This window comes from Grus americana, chromosome 6 (genome assembly GCF_028858705.1).
Source record: "Grus americana isolate bGruAme1 chromosome 6, bGruAme1.mat, whole genome shotgun sequence".
NCBI lineage: Eukaryota > Metazoa > Chordata > Aves > Gruiformes > Gruidae > Grus > Grus americana.
Genome location: NC_072857.1, coordinates 11,101,914 through 11,122,035, shown reverse-complemented (window position 1 = coordinate 11,122,035; position 20,122 = coordinate 11,101,914). Strand labels below are relative to the sequence as shown.

General features: G+C 39.5%; 1 protein-coding gene across 4 annotated transcripts in view; it reads right to left on the bottom strand.

Moving 5' to 3' along the window:
• OSBPL11 (oxysterol binding protein like 11) overlaps window positions 1-20,122 on the bottom strand; it is a 43,900-nt gene that overhangs the window by 12,358 nt on the left and 11,420 nt on the right. For 3 of the 4 annotated variants that reach the window (XM_054829263.1, XM_054829262.1, XM_054829260.1), the window contains exons 2-7: window positions 13,760-13,828; window positions 12,477-12,652; window positions 11,637-11,716; window positions 10,439-10,621; window positions 5,719-5,920; window positions 1,421-1,566 (exon numbers count right to left, since the gene is read on the bottom strand). In XM_054829263.1, coding sequence (XP_054685238.1) covers window positions 1,421-1,566; window positions 5,719-5,920; window positions 10,439-10,621; window positions 11,637-11,716; window positions 12,477-12,652; window positions 13,760-13,828 — 856 coding nt within the window. Of the gene's footprint in view, window positions 1-1,420; window positions 1,567-5,718; window positions 5,921-10,438; window positions 10,622-11,636; window positions 11,717-12,476; window positions 12,653-13,759; window positions 13,829-18,472; window positions 18,570-20,122 lie in introns of all 4 variants that reach the window. The other variant, XM_054829261.1, reaches the window with a different exon arrangement.

Genomic DNA, 20,122 nt, shown 5'->3' with positions numbered 1-20,122 from the left:
AGTAGTTTTATAAAAACACACCACATAGGTACACCACACACGCTGGCTGTCTGTCAGTATAACTAAAGCACCCAGACAGACTAGCAGAAATTATATCAGCACCGTTTTAACAACCATCACCCCACAAGCAGAAAGTCGAACACTTTGGGCAGAAGGGATGGTGGCATTCCCGGGGCTCTGAGCAGCATCCTCCTGGGACAAACAGCTGGAAGGAGGCAGATGCAGAAGGGAGAGGCACCAGACATCACAGGAGGGCAGCAATATCCTCTGCCCGAGCAAAGCCCTTGTCCTGGACCAGCTGCCCTAGCTCAAGGCAAATTTGTGAACACTCAACTACCAAACACAGGGGGTCAAGCCCTCACACAGAGCTCAAACCCTGATGAAAACTGTGGTATCACCCAGGTGACTCCTTTCCAAGGATGCTACACTGTTTTGCTATCATAAGTAAGGGAAATGAAAATAGCTAAGGGGAGCAATAAGACTAGTCATATCCCAAACAAAGACAGTGACACACATTAAGCACTTGAACTGCAAGTCGGTTAATTATTGGAAGGAATTAAGTGATTTATTTGAAAGTTCCTGGTTTGTTCCTTTTTTTTTTTTTTTTACTTTAGTAGCAACTACTGTGATTCATTTAAAATATCTATAAACTGTAGCAACTGAAAAAAATCTTTTGTTTCGATTTTGCTGTAAGATAGCACAGTGCTGTTGCAGAGACATACAGCTGCACATTGTCTTTTCACAATGATACAGTCTCATCTAAACAACTGTGTGAAACCAACTAGTGTAAGAAGAAAGTAATTATGATTTTCTAGCTTAGTTAGGAAAACACGTTCTTTATCATAATCCCTGCTGGTTTTTTACTGTTGTATTTTGTACTTCAAATCAATTTTGACAATTATAATGATACAGGCTGTAGCTGTATTTCAAATACATTAAGCCATCCTGAAGTCAAGTGATGAGAGTTGCTCACATTAAGAAAAACAGACGCAGCAAGAGCTAGAAAAGAAAGACTGGGAGATTTAATAGCTGGAGACCAGTAATTTTGTGTCTCATCTATTTAAGTGGCACTTCTTGGGCCCACTTTGAGACCATTGTGAATTACAGTTAGGCTTTTTGCACTTCAGTTTCCAGTTGTTTTAGATTAAAATGCAAGGGACTACTGCAACAATACCTTGCACTACTGTCCCAGTTGGCTCCCTCCACTTGATGGCTAGTTACAGAAAGCAGCAAAATTTATTGAAAAAGAAAGGTAGAAAGTTTCATTTACTGCAACCGCACTCACTCTTCCTTGCACACAGCTAATCAAAAAGTGTGAGAAGAACTGTCATTAAATCATTTTCACATAATATGATTGAAATATTTACAGATATTCCTCAAAATAATTCCACACAGAAATGGGATATTCACATTACCTTACCCTTGTTAGCTGGCAGGGCTCTGCAATGGACTGCTCTTCTCTGACAGATGCTGGCTTGTTTATCTCTGCCGGGAAATTCTGAGCCGCTCCATTTTTGAAGTGGTTTGCCAGAGATATCTTTGGTTCCAACCAACTGATCGTCGTTCCTGAAGCAAAAGAAAGTTTGCGCTGAAACTTGCTCATCCTCTGGAAGGCCAGTAAATAGCAGTTTTTACAAAAGACCTATTTTTTTAAGGAATAAGCTGAAAGCAGCCAATTCCTCCTGCAGCCAATCCCTTCAGCAGCCACTAAACAAAGGTGGTGCAATGAGACACCACCTTCAGCGATCATTAGCACAAACACTGCGACTGGCGAGCTGCAATACATGCGACTTGGACTGGAGAAACTAGTTGGTGTCATGAAAGGTGTAATCAGACACTAGAGGAAGAACCCAGTATCACCGGAATGTTAAGTAACCCTTAATTTTCTTTAACGGGTACCAAAATAAAAAAGCCCACCACCTCTCAGATTCTCAAACCCAGCTCAGTTCTAGACTAAAAAGTTTTGTTGCTAGTGTTTTCTCTGAAGAGGGTACTTGTCTTTTCTCAGCTGCAAAGGCGGCAAGCACACACTGTTGAATAAATAATAGTTGCTAAAAAAAAAAAAAAGCTGCAGGGCTTGGAAAGCTATTACCCACTTGATTCCAGCATCTCTAGTTACTCCCAGCTAATTTATCAGAACAGATCAGGTTCCTCATTAATAATACAAATGTTCCATTCTTTTTTCAAAGGCTAATAAATGTACAGGTGACTCCGACCAGTTTTTGCTGAAGAATACTGACAAAACATCTTGGCTGGGTTGCAAACACAGAAATTAGGAAACCTGAATTTCTACCATCACACAGCAGCTTCCTGTGCTTAGGAACCTACACTGAGGTGTCTGTTGCCTCTTCCTATATGATACACAATCCTTTATGCCCAGACCTCTGTTACCTGGAACTAGGTCACATCCTCAACCACAACAGGCAGAATAAGCTTAATTCAGATAAACAGCAGCATTTCCACTGGGAAAATACTGGGGCAGGAAAAAAAGTCCAGCTTTACTAATAGGACAAGACAACTTTTTCCGCAGCAAGATAGACTTGATGAAAATAAACTATTACTCATGAATCCATTACATAGCAAGAAACAAGAATCCCTCACCAGTTTAAGCTATTTAAACAGAAGTTTCAAAGAAGTAAAAAAATAAGATTCTCAGAATGTCACTGTCACACCTTTTTGAAAAGGTTTTAGTCATCTTTAAAACCTCTTCATGATACCTTTCTGAGGTGTAACATTCAACACTACAATCTCTAATTGTATGTTCTAGCTGCATTTAATCCATGCTCACTGCCTTTATATTAGCTTGAATCTAACAAGTAGCCTCCCTTTTATGCCCTATCAGCTACTTCTAAAATAACCATATTTATTATTAAGTTCTGTTTAATTTTTGCTGTTAAATTCTAGGAAGTTTTGTTTGTGGGGGTTTTTTTCCCTTTTTAAGTGATTTGAGCTACCAGTTGTGTTTTAATCTTTGTGAGTGGACAGGATACCACCTTAATACTTCTCTTCCACTGGAAGATCGTATTCAAATCTGCTCTCAACTACGTTGGGTAGGCACAAGCTATTTTCTTTACTTGTGATCTCCTCCTGCCCTAAAAGTCTTCATCCCATTTTTTTTAAATGGTTGTCAGCACTTCCCCTCTGCTACAACAGTCTTTACCTTCAACATTTTTCTTCAAGAGTTGCAAATTGTTGTCGCAATTCACTTTTATGATAATGAAGTATTTTTTTTTAATCCAGTACATTTCACCATTTTTGACTTGAATATAGCAAAAGTTAATAGTTGCAACTTTCCTGTTCATCTTTAAGTTTGTGATTTATGGTACACCTTGATGCAGTTGGGGCAGTACTTTCACTCCTCTGTCATTCTTTTTTTGTCTTCTAACAATTTATAGCAAACTGGCACTCTCACATAATTTCTAATCCTTGTATTAAGCCAGACAAGCACTTGCCCAACACATTCTTTGCAGTCAAGTGCCACTTTAAACAGACCCAAAAATACTTTTCTTCCACTTTGTGTTTAAATTTATGTTCTGCTAGACAAGTCTCCTCTTAATCATCACTTCTTGCTGCACCTCACTTGTATTTAGCTGAAGTATGCTGACCTGCCTTTATGATCCTAGGAAGATTAAATAGTGCTTGTATATATTTTATTAGATAGAACAGTCTGCATTCAAGATTTTTTCCTCCATCATTTTATATTTTCCTACACAAATATAGAAATGCCTCCTGCAGCATTTGAATTAAGCCACAACCCTTTTCCTCTCTATATGAACTTCTGCAGCCTACCAGAAAGACTCCACCAGTTGTACCAGAAAACAAAGTATCCCTCCTGAGTCAGGAGAGGAAATCTAAGCTAAATAGATTTAAAAAAAAAAAAAAAAAGTTCTTTGCAATCCTTAAGAGGAACGAACATGTTTCAGTGTCTCTAGAAAGGCCACACATGTGGGAGAGTAGAAGGCTGCAGAAAGGCGCGTGCATTCTTTTAATGGTCTGCTTTTAACTCTTGCCCCAGTAATGTATCATCCAATCTGCTGTTCCTCCTCTCTCCATTCATCTCTCTAGGATATCACCAGAAATATTCAAGATTTGGACATCTTCAGGCAATGTTTTTAGATCTGGCCATTAGCAGGCAGATACCAACTGAATAGCAGTCAGATGAATTGAGCTTTCCCTGCATAGTTTAAAGAGTTAAAAAACAACAAAAACACTCATCAAAAAAACCCCACCCTATCATATTCATAGGTTATTACGGTGGTGCTCATTGGACCCTTCCTATTTCCCCAGATAAAGTAATGGGTCAAAAAAACCCACCTTAGTAGCGCACATGCGAAAATGTCAAAACAAAAAGACTTCTGGTGCGCACTTCCCACAGTTATGCATCAATACTTAAAAAAATTCACAGGGAACAGGAAGACTTCTTTTACTGTGAGTAACTTTGGAGTTCAGACAAAGATTTGGAGAGGTGCCATCCAGTTTTTCATTTTTAAAATGAAATTTTGAACTGAAAGACAGCAAAAAAGTTAATTCATCCTATTCACATGTTCTCTTTTAATGCCTGTGGTGATTTAAGAATCACAAACTATTTTTATATAGTTTTAATACTTTTATACAACATATTTTTTCATCTTAGAAGCTAAACTAATTACAGCTCCAAAATAATATGCACTGGCAAAGCAAGTACCACAAATATGATAGGAATACAGGACAGATAAGGTAAGAGACAACTTATGAGAGTACTTTGTTACATACTTAACATATCTACTCTATCTGTTGTGTAAGAAAAGCATCTGAGAATCTTTAAAAGCTTTTTGCTCACAAAAACCCACAAAGTAAACAGATGAAAAAATCACAATAAGTTGCAAAGGAATTTACAAACAGGAAAGAACACATTCAGTTCCATACACCGCACACAAATTAGGTGGAACGATTCTGGTAAGCACCTACTTGCGTAGAAGTGATTGACTGCGCAGACACAGCAGCATATTTGTCTGCTGTCTGTTATTCCACACCCATTAGCAGTAGGATTAGGGGGCTATTTGTTGAGGGGATTGGTTGTTTATGAAAAGAAATTTACTTTTTTTTTAACCTTTAACCAATTTGCATTTGCTTACAAGTCTGTTCTGGCCTCAGAATGGAATGTGACACTTAGCCCATGTCTTAGACTAGGATGGTAACTCAAAATAAGAATACTGACGTATAGACAGTATTGTGCAAATGTAGAGCTTTGTATTTTAATGCTTAACTAGAAATGGAAACTGCACACACGTATAATAGGTATTTAGTGTGTAAAAAAGTCAGAAAAGTATGACGTTTGACAGAGCTGTACTGGACTCCACATCCTAGAACCTGAGATCTCGTAAAATTCCTCTCTACTATTACTGCTCCTGAGCAGCCAGTTACATTCTAAAGGCAGACTTCTTGTTGTGGTGCCTTATGTACTTCATTCTGTTGAGATGCTTCACAACAATTAGATGTTACATTTATGCAACTGCTGCCACAGACTTCTTGATAGAATAAATGATTAAAAAAAATACACAATATGCACGGAGTTCTACCCAACACCAGCAAGTCAGACTCTGGAAAAACTCACAAGAAACCAGGCAGTCAGCAGTTTTCTCTGCCCGTATGAAACTGGATTTAGTGGAACAAGTATTTTTGCAAGAAGGACAGGTTTTATATTATAGAGTTCTGCTCTTTGTGAGCATCTATACCCACCTGCTGGTAAGGATCCCTTTTGCTGAGAAGCATGTTGTAACTGGAGAATATGGAAACAGTCATTTAAGCAGTTCATGGTTGCCATGGAAGTTGCTTTGAGCATTAATAGGTCTTGATCCAAGGATGTAAGGTGACCGGAGACAGGAAGGCATTCTATGCTCCTGATCAAGTCTCTCTGCTGGCCCTCAGCCTGAGACATCATCTGTCAAACAAAACAGTCATTTATCAGGTGATGGAAGTGTGTTGTGTGAGACATGTTTAGCTGTGCACACAGAGGATCCCAAATGATTTTATGATGATAATAAAACTATAAGGTAATAAACGTATGTAAAGTCAACTGCACTTATTATTTTTCTTGATGCAGCTACTAAAGAGTATAACATTCCCACAGTAATACATGGCACCTTATTAACAAACAAAAGAATATCAAAGTGACTTAAAAAAAAGCAGAGAGGAGTTTGAACCTGATACTTGCTGCAGTAAATATCAAAAACTTTCATGTCTGGTTGATGTGGCGGAGGGCGGAACCCCATATACACTCTGTGTGAGGAGTAATTACACTCTGTACTCTGCATAGCCTGGTAGAGGATCTATCAGTTACTATCTGTGGGTATCAAGATCTTTTCACTCCCTCTAGAAGAGGGATCCCTCTACAAGAGGGGGTCCAGCACTTTAAAGGAAAAGACCTGTATCACTCAGTTTGGCTCAAACCATACAGGATTCTCATTTGTTGTCTACACTGCCACCACACTTAGGATCACTATCTCACTGCTTACTCTGCAGAGGGGAGGAAAAAAACCAGCAAGATTTTTCACCTTCATTTATACGTTCAAACTACAGCTTTCCCGGTGTCACTGTCCCTCTTGCTCTCCTCCAAGCTCCTTTCCTCCTTCACACAGATCTATGCATCCCTATATCACAGAACCTGCAACAGCATGTTGCCCGCAAGAGGTAGAGCGGCAAAGCACACCAGTCATCAAGCAGCACATTGTGGTCTTCCAAAAACCTACATACTTTTCTCTTTGTACTCACAGAAGCAAAAATATTGCCTGATTTTGAATCATGGGGGTGAAAGCAGACTTCTATATGTGCTTGTCTCTTTTCTGAGGAGGTACAAACAGCATTAATGTAACCAGACAGCACTCCTCTGTGATCATTATGTGTTCTGGCAGTTAAAAAAAACCCAAACAGATTGACGTAGCAGAGCGGCAGAATAATTTCTTTAAAGAATCTGAGATGCATTCATGTGTTTAACTGCTATGGCACTATTTAGTTTTTTAATTCACTAATCCTAGCAGTATCTTACTGGGGTTTTTTGGGTTTGTTTTTTTTTTTTAAAGTATCTTTGCCTGCAATCCCTTCCAGGAACTGCTCTTAAAGTTTTATGCACTAAATACTTAAGCAATATGTATTCATCTAAGTTCACGGTATGTGACATTTGGAACATTTTAGGGCTTGGCTCCATAGCATGCTATGGTGTGAATTTACAGAGCACTGGCTCTTTGGAAGTGGAGTTAACTGTGCACAGTCAGCCTTAGCATGTCCTAAGAGCAACAGGGCAGAAAGCTAGCACAATGCTTAGCTACACAGCCTTGCCTGTGCAAACACAGCAGCTGCTCTCAGAGTACGTCTTATTTTCTTCCAGCTGTGAATGTGATATAAGTTTGTGTGTGCAAGTTTTTTTTCCAATACTTTGAAAAACCCTTCTGGATTGAAAAAAAAAAAAAGGACAGAAAATTAGTTGACAATCACTGCAATCCTTCTGGTGATCTTTGCTCTTAGGAATTTACTATGTGGTAGCACCCAAGCACCTCGTTCCAGGATCAGTCCAGACGATGGAACAAGCCATGCCACACCCACCACTGAAGTTCCAATAGGCATGTCTCCCTTTTAAAAGGACACACTTTGAACGGTCTTCAGTTATTATTGTGGCCTTCCAGTACCTGAAGGGGCCTACAGGAAAGATGGTGAGGGACTGTTTATCAGGGAGTGTAGTGACAAGACAAGGGGTAATGGGTTTAAGCTGAAGGAGGGTCGATTTAGATTAGATGTTAGAAAGAAATTCTTTACTGCTGGAGTGGTGAGGCACTGGAACAGGTTGCCCAGAGAGGTTGTGGAGGCCCCATCTCTGGAAGTGTTCAAGGCCAGGTTGGATGGGGCTTTGGGCAATATGGTCTAGTGGAGGGTGTCCCTGCCCATGGCAGGGGGTTGGAACTAGATGATCTTTGAGGTCCCTTCCTACCCAAACCGTTCTATGATTCTTCCTGCTTATATACTCAGATTTGTAAAAAAACAAAACAAAAAAAAACCAACAAAAACCCCCACCAAAACAAAAAAAAAACACCACAAAAAACACCACAACCCACCCCCCAAAAAAACCACCAACGATGAAATCATGCCAGAGGAGGAAAAAGCACTGTGATTAAAAATTCAAAATCCATCAGAAAGGCACAGGCTATAGTTCTGACTTTGCAAACACACACACCTGCATCTGCATTTAGTGCAAGTCAGCATAAAGATCCTCTTAGATCTCCTGTTTTGCAAGGTATCCAAGTCAGCAGCGTGACATGTATTCGGCCAAGAACAAGGGGAAGTAGAAGGGAAAGGGACCAACAGAAGACCTAGTTATAGTGCAATTCATGGGAAAATCAAAAAAGGTCTCTGTGCAGCAGATTCTTTGAAGGAGAAGCTGTTCTTCGCACAGTTTCTCAAACTGAATTTGTAAGTATACAAGCTGTGTCATGCTCTAATAGGCATGCACCAGCCCTTTAAGTATTTTAACTATATCTAAACAAAAATAGTAGGCATTGTATCTAACAAGCATTTTAGCTTCAAAAAGGTAGCAAACTAACTTTGACATTCAAAAAAGCTACCATTACTGAGGATTCTTCACCTGTACAGGTCAAAATATTTCAAGTTGATAAATAATGATGCTGTGTCACCAAACTCAGTAACAACCAAAAGAGAACATGAATAGTTTTCTGTGCTCTTTGCAATGCTAAGAAAAATCATTCCACTTTACTTCCCATCCAGTGAGAATCCCAATTAGAGGATGCAAGCCAGTGCTTCAGCTCATACACTCTCCTCTTTCCTCCCTCAAATTTTGAATGTCATATTGCCATTTGAATAGTCAAAAAGTTAAAAAGCCATTTCTGAAACATTATCTTAAAGGTAGCTTATCAAACACCAAAATACAGTAACAGATCAAAGAAGAAAAGAAACCTAAGAGAACTATTAGCATGAATTCTGTAAATATTAATGCCATATTCTGTATCATTGCTGTTTTCATAGGTAGGAAAGTGCAAACACTATTTAAGTTTACCATATGTTGTAATTGTCGTACCACTCCAGTAAGAAGTTTATCGCAAGAGGCAATTTGATGAATCAACTGAAAAGCAACTACCTGTAAAGCTTCAGTTTTAAAATTAGTTCAGAAGACAAACTTCTCTTTTAGAAGATAAAGTAGATGAACAGCTCATTAAAAACAGAAGCCACAGGAATGCCAGCTGAAGTTTTCCAGGGTACCTGACAGGACTTCGCATGTTTTTTGCATTAGCACAATAGGAGAGTTTACTGCTATTAGAGGATATAAACAGGATGGCAGCAGTTACCCTTTTGCAAGAACAGTCTGCTGTGGGCAGAGATTCTGAGGTCTAAAGAGGCAGTCACCTTGTCTAGCCTACTGAATAACTATGCCACAGCACTTGATTTAAATCAAGGAACAACGACAGCACACCATACCACAGAATGTATTTTCAATAGCATTTACAGCTTCCACTGATGAACTTACCACAATGCTCAGGCACATATTTTAAGGGTAATGATGCTCCCAATACAGAGCACTCCTTTGTCCCAGTTTGTCTAAGTATTTCTAACTATTCACACTTCTAGATGCTTGTCTGCTAAATTAAAAAGCTCTTCATTAGAAGCTTATTTTTGCCAAGAAATGTATTACACTATGCTAATTACACTGCTAATGCTAAAATACTCATTAATATCAATACTACTCCTAAGTAACACAGGTTTGCAATTCAGAAACAAATTTTGTTTTAGTATTATCTTTAGATCTGCATGATCTACCCTGTAAATATTCACAAGTTAAATAGTGGTCAGTGCATTCTGTCAGTCAAGATGGAAAGATATTTCTGTTTTTTTCCAAAATACACTATATATGGATGTGTAGTGAAAAAAACATGCCTCTGAATTGCTCATTTTATTTTGCCCTCAGTCACATCCACCCATAGACAACCTGTCTACGTGAATTAGCATACCAGAAAGTGGTATTAGTATTCTTAAACATCATTCATGACCAATTTCTCCTTAGTCACAGGAGATGAAAGTACAGCTTAGTCAATTCTTCCACAGCTTGACACGGGAAGAAAACAGGGTATGATATAATAGTATCACAGTATGTGATGTTACACTTCCTTAAGGATATTCCCTTGTCACCTGCAGTGCTAGGACCTGCAAGGATGAGAACATGCAAAGTTCTACCTTGAGCATCAGCATATTGTTGCAGAGTACAAAAGTCACAGAATACACACCACACACTTCTACAATTAGCCAAGGCAAGTTACTTATCCTCACACAGCTATGCAATAATAGTGCGGGACACGCTACTGACAATACATCCAACAAAGAACAGCAAGTTTCTCCACACTCCTACAAATAACAGGACAGCTCTTTCAAAAGATTACAAGATAATTGAAGGCATACAAACCTCTCTAACATCTACAAGGTGATCTGGCTGCATAATAGGAACTCTTTTTCCAGTTGGCAATCTGTGATGTCCAACATTGAAAAAGGAAACTGCATTTTGACTGGGTCTTCTTTGCACACCAGGAGAGTTGGCACTTCCTTGGGATGCAAGAGAGAAGCTGCGAGATTTCAGAGGAGGGTTGTTCTAGTGAATAAATAAGCATATTGAGAAACATTTACAATTAATTGCTAATAACCAGAAAATATTCTAATTTGAAAGATACAGCAGAAGTTTCATGCTTAATTTTTTATAGAGCAAAGACAGATGACAAAGCCCTAATAATGTATTAGTAGCTAAATAAATATTTTGCACTATCTGCTGACAGTTGCCCTGTTTTATAGTCTAATTACGAATAATTTGTGAAATGAGATATTGATCAATACCCATCACTTCAGCTTTAAAATTAGTTCTTGATCTGCAACAGTACCAGAAAATGACTCCTAACAGATCCTGCAAGAATAGAGCTCATATTTAAGAGAATGGGATTTCATTTAGAACTAGTCATTGAACTTTTCTCTTACAACAAAGCCAGCTACAAGATGCTGATCTTATCTTAAAAGCAAGGTTTTGTTAACATATCAGAACAGATGTTATGGTAATGAAGAGGTTCTGTGAAATACACTATATTCACAACCATCACACAGTTAGCAAATGGAAGCAACAACCCTCAGATATAGTGTTGAGGACTTGCTTCTTAAACATGGGAATTCATCCTAAATGTATTTGTGAGCTGCTGAGTGGGTTAAAAAAAAAAGTAAAGGTTAAAAAAAAGCAAAGCTCCCAAAAATGGAAAGGCTTCAATAACACTGAAGACTTGTTTCCTCATCCATTAAAAAAAATGCCAAACCACTGGAAAATACTGGGCTAACACTCTGACCTTTCAGCTCCGCCTCCTGCTCAAACACCAGCTCGCCAGTACCTGCTCAGGGATGACCATTCAGCTCTTCAGAGGCAAATGGACTTCACTGATTCATTCCTAAAGCATATTTCTATTACAAGTCAGCTGTTACCCAGAAAAATGTTTCTTGATTAAAGTTTCAAGCCCAACCACACGCCCTTTTGTAGCATTTGCCTTAGATAACAGCATAGTTGTATTTGCAACTACTTCTACCACCAGGCTAAAATATTTTTGCCCAGGAAAATATCAGTTATACAATACCTTTCCAATAGCTTCTGTGTGATGCTGTGTGCATATCTGTAGCCTGCTAACCCAGTGTTGCCGTTCTTTAGCATCAGTAGCTAATAAAAGCAAACCAAAAGGATTATGTAAATTAAGACATTTCAAAGTATGGGAAAAAAAGACTGCTTAATTCTTTAAAACAGTCACAAGACTTTAAAAAAATTACTTTGCGCTGTTAGATCTAAAACTTGTTCAGCTCACCTGTAATTAACTATAACATTAAATCAAGTTCAACATAAATAGCATGTACTTTTTTTTTAATTTTGTAACAAAAATAATTTCAACAAACGATAACTTCCCTCGCACATATTTTAATCTAACAACATGATACATTTTCCTGAATTAGAAAATGGCAGCAAGTCTTCAAGGGAAGAAATACTAAAAGATATTAGCCCAGATTTCCATAGCCTACAAAATCAGAGAATGGGCTTCTATAGCCACCACAAGGCAGCTAACAGACTAATTAAGAATAATGTAGTTGTCTGCAAGCATCAACACAGTACTGTTAGCTACAGTGATTTAGAAAACTTTGAATTAGTACAATTTAAGGACACTATACATGAAGATTAATTCTACACATCTGAAGTTCATAGTCTTCTGAAAGTCACCAAATGCGAAGAGTATGGGACTATCCATAAAGAGGGACAGTTTCTACCTGAAGAGTGGGATGAAAGTTTCACATATAATTCTCATTGCAGCAGTCTGCCCAACACATTCACTCTCTTTGGCCATGTGGTCAAGCCCAGCAGAGCAGCCACAGGTGAGAGCCAGGAGTGTCCTCTAGTGGAAGAATCCCCTGCCCAAGAATCCAGGTCCTACCTCTTAGTTTATACTGCTCCCCGCTGGCAGCATTGACTGTAAAGGTATGAGAGTCTTCATCACTGGGTGAAATCACTGCTCCAGCTAGCTGCAGGGTACCCCTGGGCTTTAGATGTCTAGACTGTTCATTCACAAAGTACTCCAGCAGGCCAGCATCATTGTTTAAAACAAAAAATCTGCAATGATAAAGCAAACACACTAAATAAAACCAGCTCATTCTTTCCTCCCACCTCTTTTTTTTTTTTTTTTCCCCTCTTTTTTGGGGGGGGTGGTGGTACTGGAGGAAGTCAAGACTTTCATTACAAGTTGGCACAGCTGGGTTGGGACTTAAAGACTTGAGTCAGTACAATCCCAAACATATGAATTATGTCCCCAACAAGACTGCACAAAAATTTAAGTTCTTACCATCTTTTTTTCCTCAGAGTCCAGGGATTGCACAACCCCAGAGTGCTATTGCAAGATTTTGGGAGTCAAAAGAATATCCTGAATCTCTAAGGCTTAATACATCCTTAAACTACATAAATTAAGGGTAAAACAGCTCCAGATACAAAACAGTTGAGATACAAAACTGTGAAGCTGAAGCAGATCCAGATTTTAAAAAAAAAAAATTAAAGCGGTCATTATGCACTTCAACTATTTGATTGAGTTTAAGGATAAGTGTATTGACACAAGTCACTGAATGCCAGTGGTAGCACAGGAATTTGGCCAGTGTGGAATGCTAAGGACTTATCTGTCCAATTTTAATTTGGTTGCACTGTGCTACTCTAGGAACAGCATCAAGCAGGAAGCCTGACCAGAGAGTTTCACCTGTCAAAAAAACCCAAGTTATTCCAGGGGAGACAGACATCCTGGGGAACTAAAGGGAAAAGCTACTGAAAATTCAAACTCAAGCAAAAAGTAGTCTCTTTTTTTTTTTTCCCTTTTAAAGAATGTCACGATTTGGCATAAAGCTGAAGACTCAGCAGAAAAAACCCCAACAATATTTTTAATGGAAAAAGAGAAAAAAAAATTATGCTGTACATGCTTTTTACACATACAATTATAGTTATAAGCCACCAAATGAATTAACTGCTTCATACTTCCTATGTATTTTTTCTTATTCATGTCTTAATATAAATATTATTCATCTACATATTAGCTTAACCTATATGAAGAAAAGCATAAGACTCTTCCATAAAGTTTGCCTAATGAAAAAGGGAAATCCAAGTAGTATTAAAAAGATCTGAAACATGTTCATTCAGATGCATAAAAAACCCATAAAAAAAGCAGCATAAAAGACTTACCGGTATTGCCAACCAGTGACGAGATTGGTATATTTCATTAAGTATCCATAAATATTTTCCATGTGATCACTATTAAAAAAAAGAGAAAAGCAATCAGACAATACCAAACAAATTTTGTATCTCCCAGCTTTTGATCATCATTATCTATTCTCAGAAAATGAATTTGCATCTTCATTTTTAGAATGGCACTACCATTTAAAAAAAATACCAACACTTAACAGATTTTCCAGCCTCATCTCTAAAATAATTTCATAAGACAGTTTAACCAGACTTACTGAGCTCTAAATAATTTCAAGGCATAATTAATTTCACCAATACTTGAGTTTTATTCATCAGGCACTTCTGGACACATTCGCACTAGTTTCAGGTAATTAAAGACTTAGTATCCATGCTGCTTCTGTTTCCTGCTCCCTCTTCTAAGCAGGCTTTGTACTTTTGGACTCCTGAACAAAATTAACCTTCACTAGCTCATTAACAGAAACTCGATCGTGGTGACTAACTAAAAACAGTCCCTAGGTACTCCTACGCCAATGTGGTTATATTTACCCTTAACGTCCAGAACCCTTCCCAACTACAATCATGCTCTTGAACAGATGTTCTACAGAACACAACATGCAGGTACAGGTCACATCATATTCTGAAATGTAAAACAAGAGCCGAAACATCTCTTCCTCCGGCCTGGCAGGAAAATCAGGTAGTTTCTCTTTTGAAGCCTCAACTTGCAACATCCACCAAAAATGAAAACCCATCGAAAGCATTCAGCGCAGAGTTTAATATCACTACAGGCAAAATACGTTGCCACTTCTGAAAATCAATAGTCCTATAGAAGGCTTACAAGTCTTATGGCTATGAACTAATAATCTTAAAGCCACAGTATAAAGGCCTATTTTATATTGTATATTCCCATAATTCTAGAAATCCCACCTCACTGCCCTCGCCTCTTACAGTAGGGCACAGTCTTATATTGAAGAACACACTCTTGATAGACAATTCAGGTCCAGCATGAGAAGAATTCCTATTATTCCAATGAAAAATTGAAACAATGACCCAAATATCAGATACTGACTATTTGCTTTTGAAAAGCAGCTTATATTTAAGCCATCTTATGTAGATTTTAAATTAAAATTTCTGTAGCTCGTAGTATGTTGAAGATCAAATGAAAATTATTCGGAGTTCATTGGAGCAGCAGCCTGTCCTGGTTGTTAAGAGGTTGAAGTAGCCCCATATCAGCAGAAGTGGAAAGGGGAGGAAAAATAGGACTACTAGAGCCAAGGGATTACCTTCATTAATGGATTTTGGTTGCAAACATAGATCAAGTATTGAGGTAAATTTCAAATACTAGCTGAAGCTGCTGTCTACACTTCATTTACAAACAGCGTCGGTATCATCAGATTAGTTAGATACCTGGAAATTCAATAAATATAACATAAATAACTTTCATCCTAAAGGAAGCTATTTAGGATGCCACTAACGAAGATAATATCAGAGTAAATCACCACCATATGAATCGATGCCATATCACTGTCATTCAGTAATACTATTCAAAGAAAAGATGCAAGAATGTACGTTTTTGAAGAAAAACCAAGTTGCTGATTTTTAATGTTACATTTAAAACCAAAAAATATGTGTTCTAGCTATTAGTGCAGCAATCAGTATTACAGTAATATCCTGCAATGGAAAGCAGCCAGTGGGGCCATCTAGGAATTTAATTTCTAATAGCTCATTAAGTGGTACTACAGATAAAAATAGAACCAAGGAGAGCAGAGGGTATCCAGGTTATCATATATTTTAAATGTACAAAAATGCTGCAGGAGACATAACCAAACTCATCCTCTGCAGACGCCTCTCATTTGTTATTATTGGCATACAAGGAAAGTACAGTTTAGACTTGCTGAAAATTTAGCTGAAAATTATGAGATTGCACAGTAATAAAACTGTATAAGCTTGGTTTATAATCGTCTGAAAATTGTCCCTAGTCACAGCTAATTGTTTTTTCAGTTTTAGTGAATGCAAGCTTCGCCCTTGTTTTTCAGTTAGACATCATAAAGACCCCTGCACACTCGGGCTAGAACTGCTGTACTCTTCCATCAACTACCGTGACTAAATCACAGGTACATTTAGCAGAACCCAAGAAAAATCAGAAAAGTAACTTCAGACTGTAATGAATACAGCAGGACTATATGTATGGCCTTGGAAGTCCATTCATGTGACAAGGATAAAAAAAGTCTTTGATTAAAATCATTTGACAACTTTTTTTTAGTGTGACAGATGAGATAGCTGATTTTGTCAGTCTTTAGAAAAAGGAAAAAGTCGCCATAGAAGGGAATGCAGCCCTTTTGGTGACGTACTTTCACATCGAATGAGCACTTGCCTACATTTTGCCTTCATCCACGTATTCTTCCCCACTTGAATTTTCACTTTGTCACGACCCGAACTTCTCCAAATGCTTACTCTTCAATAATTCCTATCTCTAGCCTCAGCAGTCCCCAAATTTGATGGTTTAACTGAAAAACTTGGAAAACAGCCCCCCCAGAGAAGTCTGCGAAAGTGCCACCCCAGCACTGTGGACACTGTCGATCTGGAAGGAGCATGTTGCAGCAAATGAACATGATCGCCAAGTGTGTGATGTTAAATTCACTGACCAACTGTGTTTCAGAATCCCTAACTTTCACGCAGGGGGTCCCCAAACCCCGTATCTCACACAAAAGAGCTATAAATGCAGTGTATAAGGTAAAGCTCAGAAGTACATTTAGCAGGTATCTCCCACTCACAAGCAAAAAGGCTCCATCCACCTGCACAAGATCACAGAAACATACTAAGCACCGATGGCCAAACCTCAGCATAGAAGAGCCCAACAAGCAGCGGTGAATCTCCAGACACACAACAGTCAGCTGCCAGGGGATTCACAGATTGGTAGGGGTTGGAAGGGACCTCTAGAGATCATCTAGTCCAACCACCCTGATAGACCAGGATCACTTGGAGCATGTTGCACAGGATTGCGTCCAGGCAGGTTTTGAATATCTCCAGAGAAGGAGGCTCTACATACAACCTCTCTGGGCAGCCTGTTCCAGTGCTTGGTCACCCTCAAAGCGAAGAAGTTCTTCCTCATACGCAGATGGAACTTCCTGTGACCCAGTTTGGTCCCATTGCCCCTTGTCCTGTCACTGGGCGCCATTGAGAAGAGTCTGGCCCCTTCGTCTAGACATCCACCCTTTAGATATTTATAAGCACCGATCAGATCCCCTCTCAGTCTTCTCTTCTCCAGGCTAAAAACAGACCCAGCTCTCTCAGCTTTTCCTCATACAAGAGATGCTCAAGTCCCTTAAATCATCTTTGTAGCCCTCCGCTGGACTCTCTCCAGTAGTTCCCTGTCTGTCTTGAACTGGGGAGCCCAGAGCTGGACACACCATTCCAGATGTGGCCTCACCAGGGCACAGTAGAGGGGGAGGATAACCTCCCTCGACCTGCTGGTCACACTCTTCTTAATACACCCCAAGATACCATTGGCCGCCTTGGCCACGAGGGCGCATTGCTGGCTCATGGAGAGCTTGTGGTCCACCAGGACTTCCAGGTCCTTGTCCGCAGTGCTGCTTCCCAGCAGGTCAACCCCTAACCTGTACTGGTGTCTGGGGTTGTTTTTTCCTAGGTACAGGGCCCTACACCTGCCCTTATTGAATTTCATATGGCTCCTCTCTGCCCAGTTCTCTAGTCTGTCCTTATGGACTGACCTCTGCTGCAGAGGAGGAATATAACATACCGACTGCCAAGGATGAGAGACTGAGCTGTGGCTTGCTTCTGGGACACCAGAGAACATTAAAAAGCCAAAGTCCAAAGAGATGGAGCATGAACAGAGGTCCCTCCTCAATGAGCCACGGGACAATACTGATTATTTTCCTCCTTAATTGTGTTCATGCATCTGCAATAGAACTGCACAAAGCCAAAAGACTACATTTAGTTTTCACCCTGCCAAAGGCTGGGCAAACTTTTAGCACCCATGCAAGTAACGGATTAGCCTGCCTGAAGGGCATGAAAAACTTGATTGATATTTAAAACATTTACCTTGACAGTGTAAGGGCCTAGAGGCAAACAAATAAGCAAATAAAGGAGTAAAAGCACAGACCTTACAGGCACTAATCATACTCTCCCAGCACAAATTCCCACACCACGTGGCCCAGGGAATTTTCAATATTTGAACTAAGGCTTCTTTTTAAGTAACAATTTTATACACTAAAAAAAGAGATTTAAATCCAGTCTGCAAATTGCAATTCACAAAAGGTAGATTCTATAACTGTACACAAACCCATTACAGAACTACAATTAACTTCCTAATCTGCTTCTGGGTAAGCACTGGTACTTTCCTATGAATACAGAAAAACATTCTCCGTATTATTTATGAACAACAAGGCCATGGATTTATAACTACAGCATTTCTTCAATGATTTTAAGATTAGTGCCTCCACAGCAAGAGTTAAACTGAAATATTTGTTGTTGCTAAAGCAGTGTTGTAAGGCAGTTAACACTGCGGGGGAAAAAACCCACAAACACCCAGTAATATTTCACTGGTATGGAATCAAGAATAAAGCTCTTCAGAGCACTGCAGAAGGCTTTTAAGATGTTAGACTGAGAACAAGACGTTGATTTTGAGGCACTAGCTTTGCTCACAGATAACCACAGTACATTAAATATGAGTAAGATCTTCCTTAAAGCACTTACCAGCATTGTTTCTAATGAAGCAACAGTAAAACCTGTTTCAAAGTCACCTGTGTACTTCAGAAGCCTCCGCAATTCCCTACGTTGGGGTTTCTGACATCTAGAAAACAGATTTCAGAAGTGATTTTGACACAAAACACTAAGTGACTTATCTCAGCATTGACAGCGAGGCCTGGCTGCACCGGGATCCTTCCCAACTTTAAGAACACCTTTGCATTCACGCAGCTGCCTACGTGCATGTACACGTACCTATGGGTGCATGTATCTTTTCACAGCCAAGATGCTGCTGTTGCTATTCAAAATGCTCACAGCAATCTCAGATTGCCAAAGGAACAGCAACAGCTCAGCAACAATGAGTCAACAACCTCTGAAGCCCATATTTCTGTAGACACTTATGTGTCCTTCTGTCAAAGGAGGACAAAAAAAAAAGTTGAAGTGTTGCAACAGGCCTGTCATAGTTTTAAACATGTAGAAAAAATTTCATTTTAACTTTTGCTAGACTACTTTAAGTGAGGATACTGTGCAAATCACAATCCATGAAAAATCAGTGCAGGAACTTGTGGTACAACATCTGAACTCCAGCCCAGCATGTTAACCATCCCCCAAAGCCCAAAGACTGAACACCAGTGAACTTGGCTGCCCATTTATCACACTTTTTTAGTTTATAAATATTGTGAGATGGACTGAAACTGTCCCTGTAAGCAAATGACTGAAGTCTATGAAAAATTACAAATCAGTTCATATTCTTTCCAGAAAACTACCCCTCCCCAACTTCAAACATGTTTACCACAAGCCAGATTTCTACATATCTAAGTGCTACTAAAATACAATAGGAATAAAACATTCAAAAAGCATTATTGTTACTTTACTTATCCTTTTCTAGTTTTATTTTTCCTTTTCTAGTATGCCTCTTAAGTTGCAGCAGCTGTCAGGGCCTTTCAGGCTGGTCTCCTGTCCTGAGGGAGGAATAAGATCATGATAGCAAGGCCAAACTCCCCCCGTATCCTGTTTACGTGCAGCACCCGAGTCTTGAACGCAGATGCTGAGGAACAGCAGTCCCAGAACGATGTCTTTCAGGAGCTTCAGCCAAGACACCCAAGTGCACACCTGCCAAGCGCCGGGCCAACATTTTCTCCAAGAAGAAACACCGATACAGAAGGCCTCCCCAACACTTTTTTCATACCCCTCATGGTGCAGCTCTCCGCAAAAGCCCCACACAAACAAATCAGCACTAGCAATGGCACAAAATTACACCCATCTGGAAAGTGATTACAGAAAACTTCCAAGACTGCCCTTCTGATGATTTTAATTTTGCTGGGGATACTTTTGAGCAGCCAGGTCTCTGAAGACCCAACAGCTGCTTGAAGAGCAAACACAGCGGTCAAAGGTCTCCCCACAGACTTGCATAAGGCCTGGCTTCAAGTGGTAGCTGAGTATATGTGGATTTGCTTCCAGCAGGAAGGACAACGAGGAGCTTGGAGCCCATGCTGATGTCAGGGAGGGCTCCTGAAGGGGGATCCAGCCTCCATAGCTGCCACCACCATGGTTATGACAGTGCCTTCAGGCCCTGGCCAAGGGAAGAGGCTCCTTCCTACTGAGCTCACAGCAAGATGCAAAACCCTGGTGAAAGAGACTGCCTTCAGATTAAAAGCT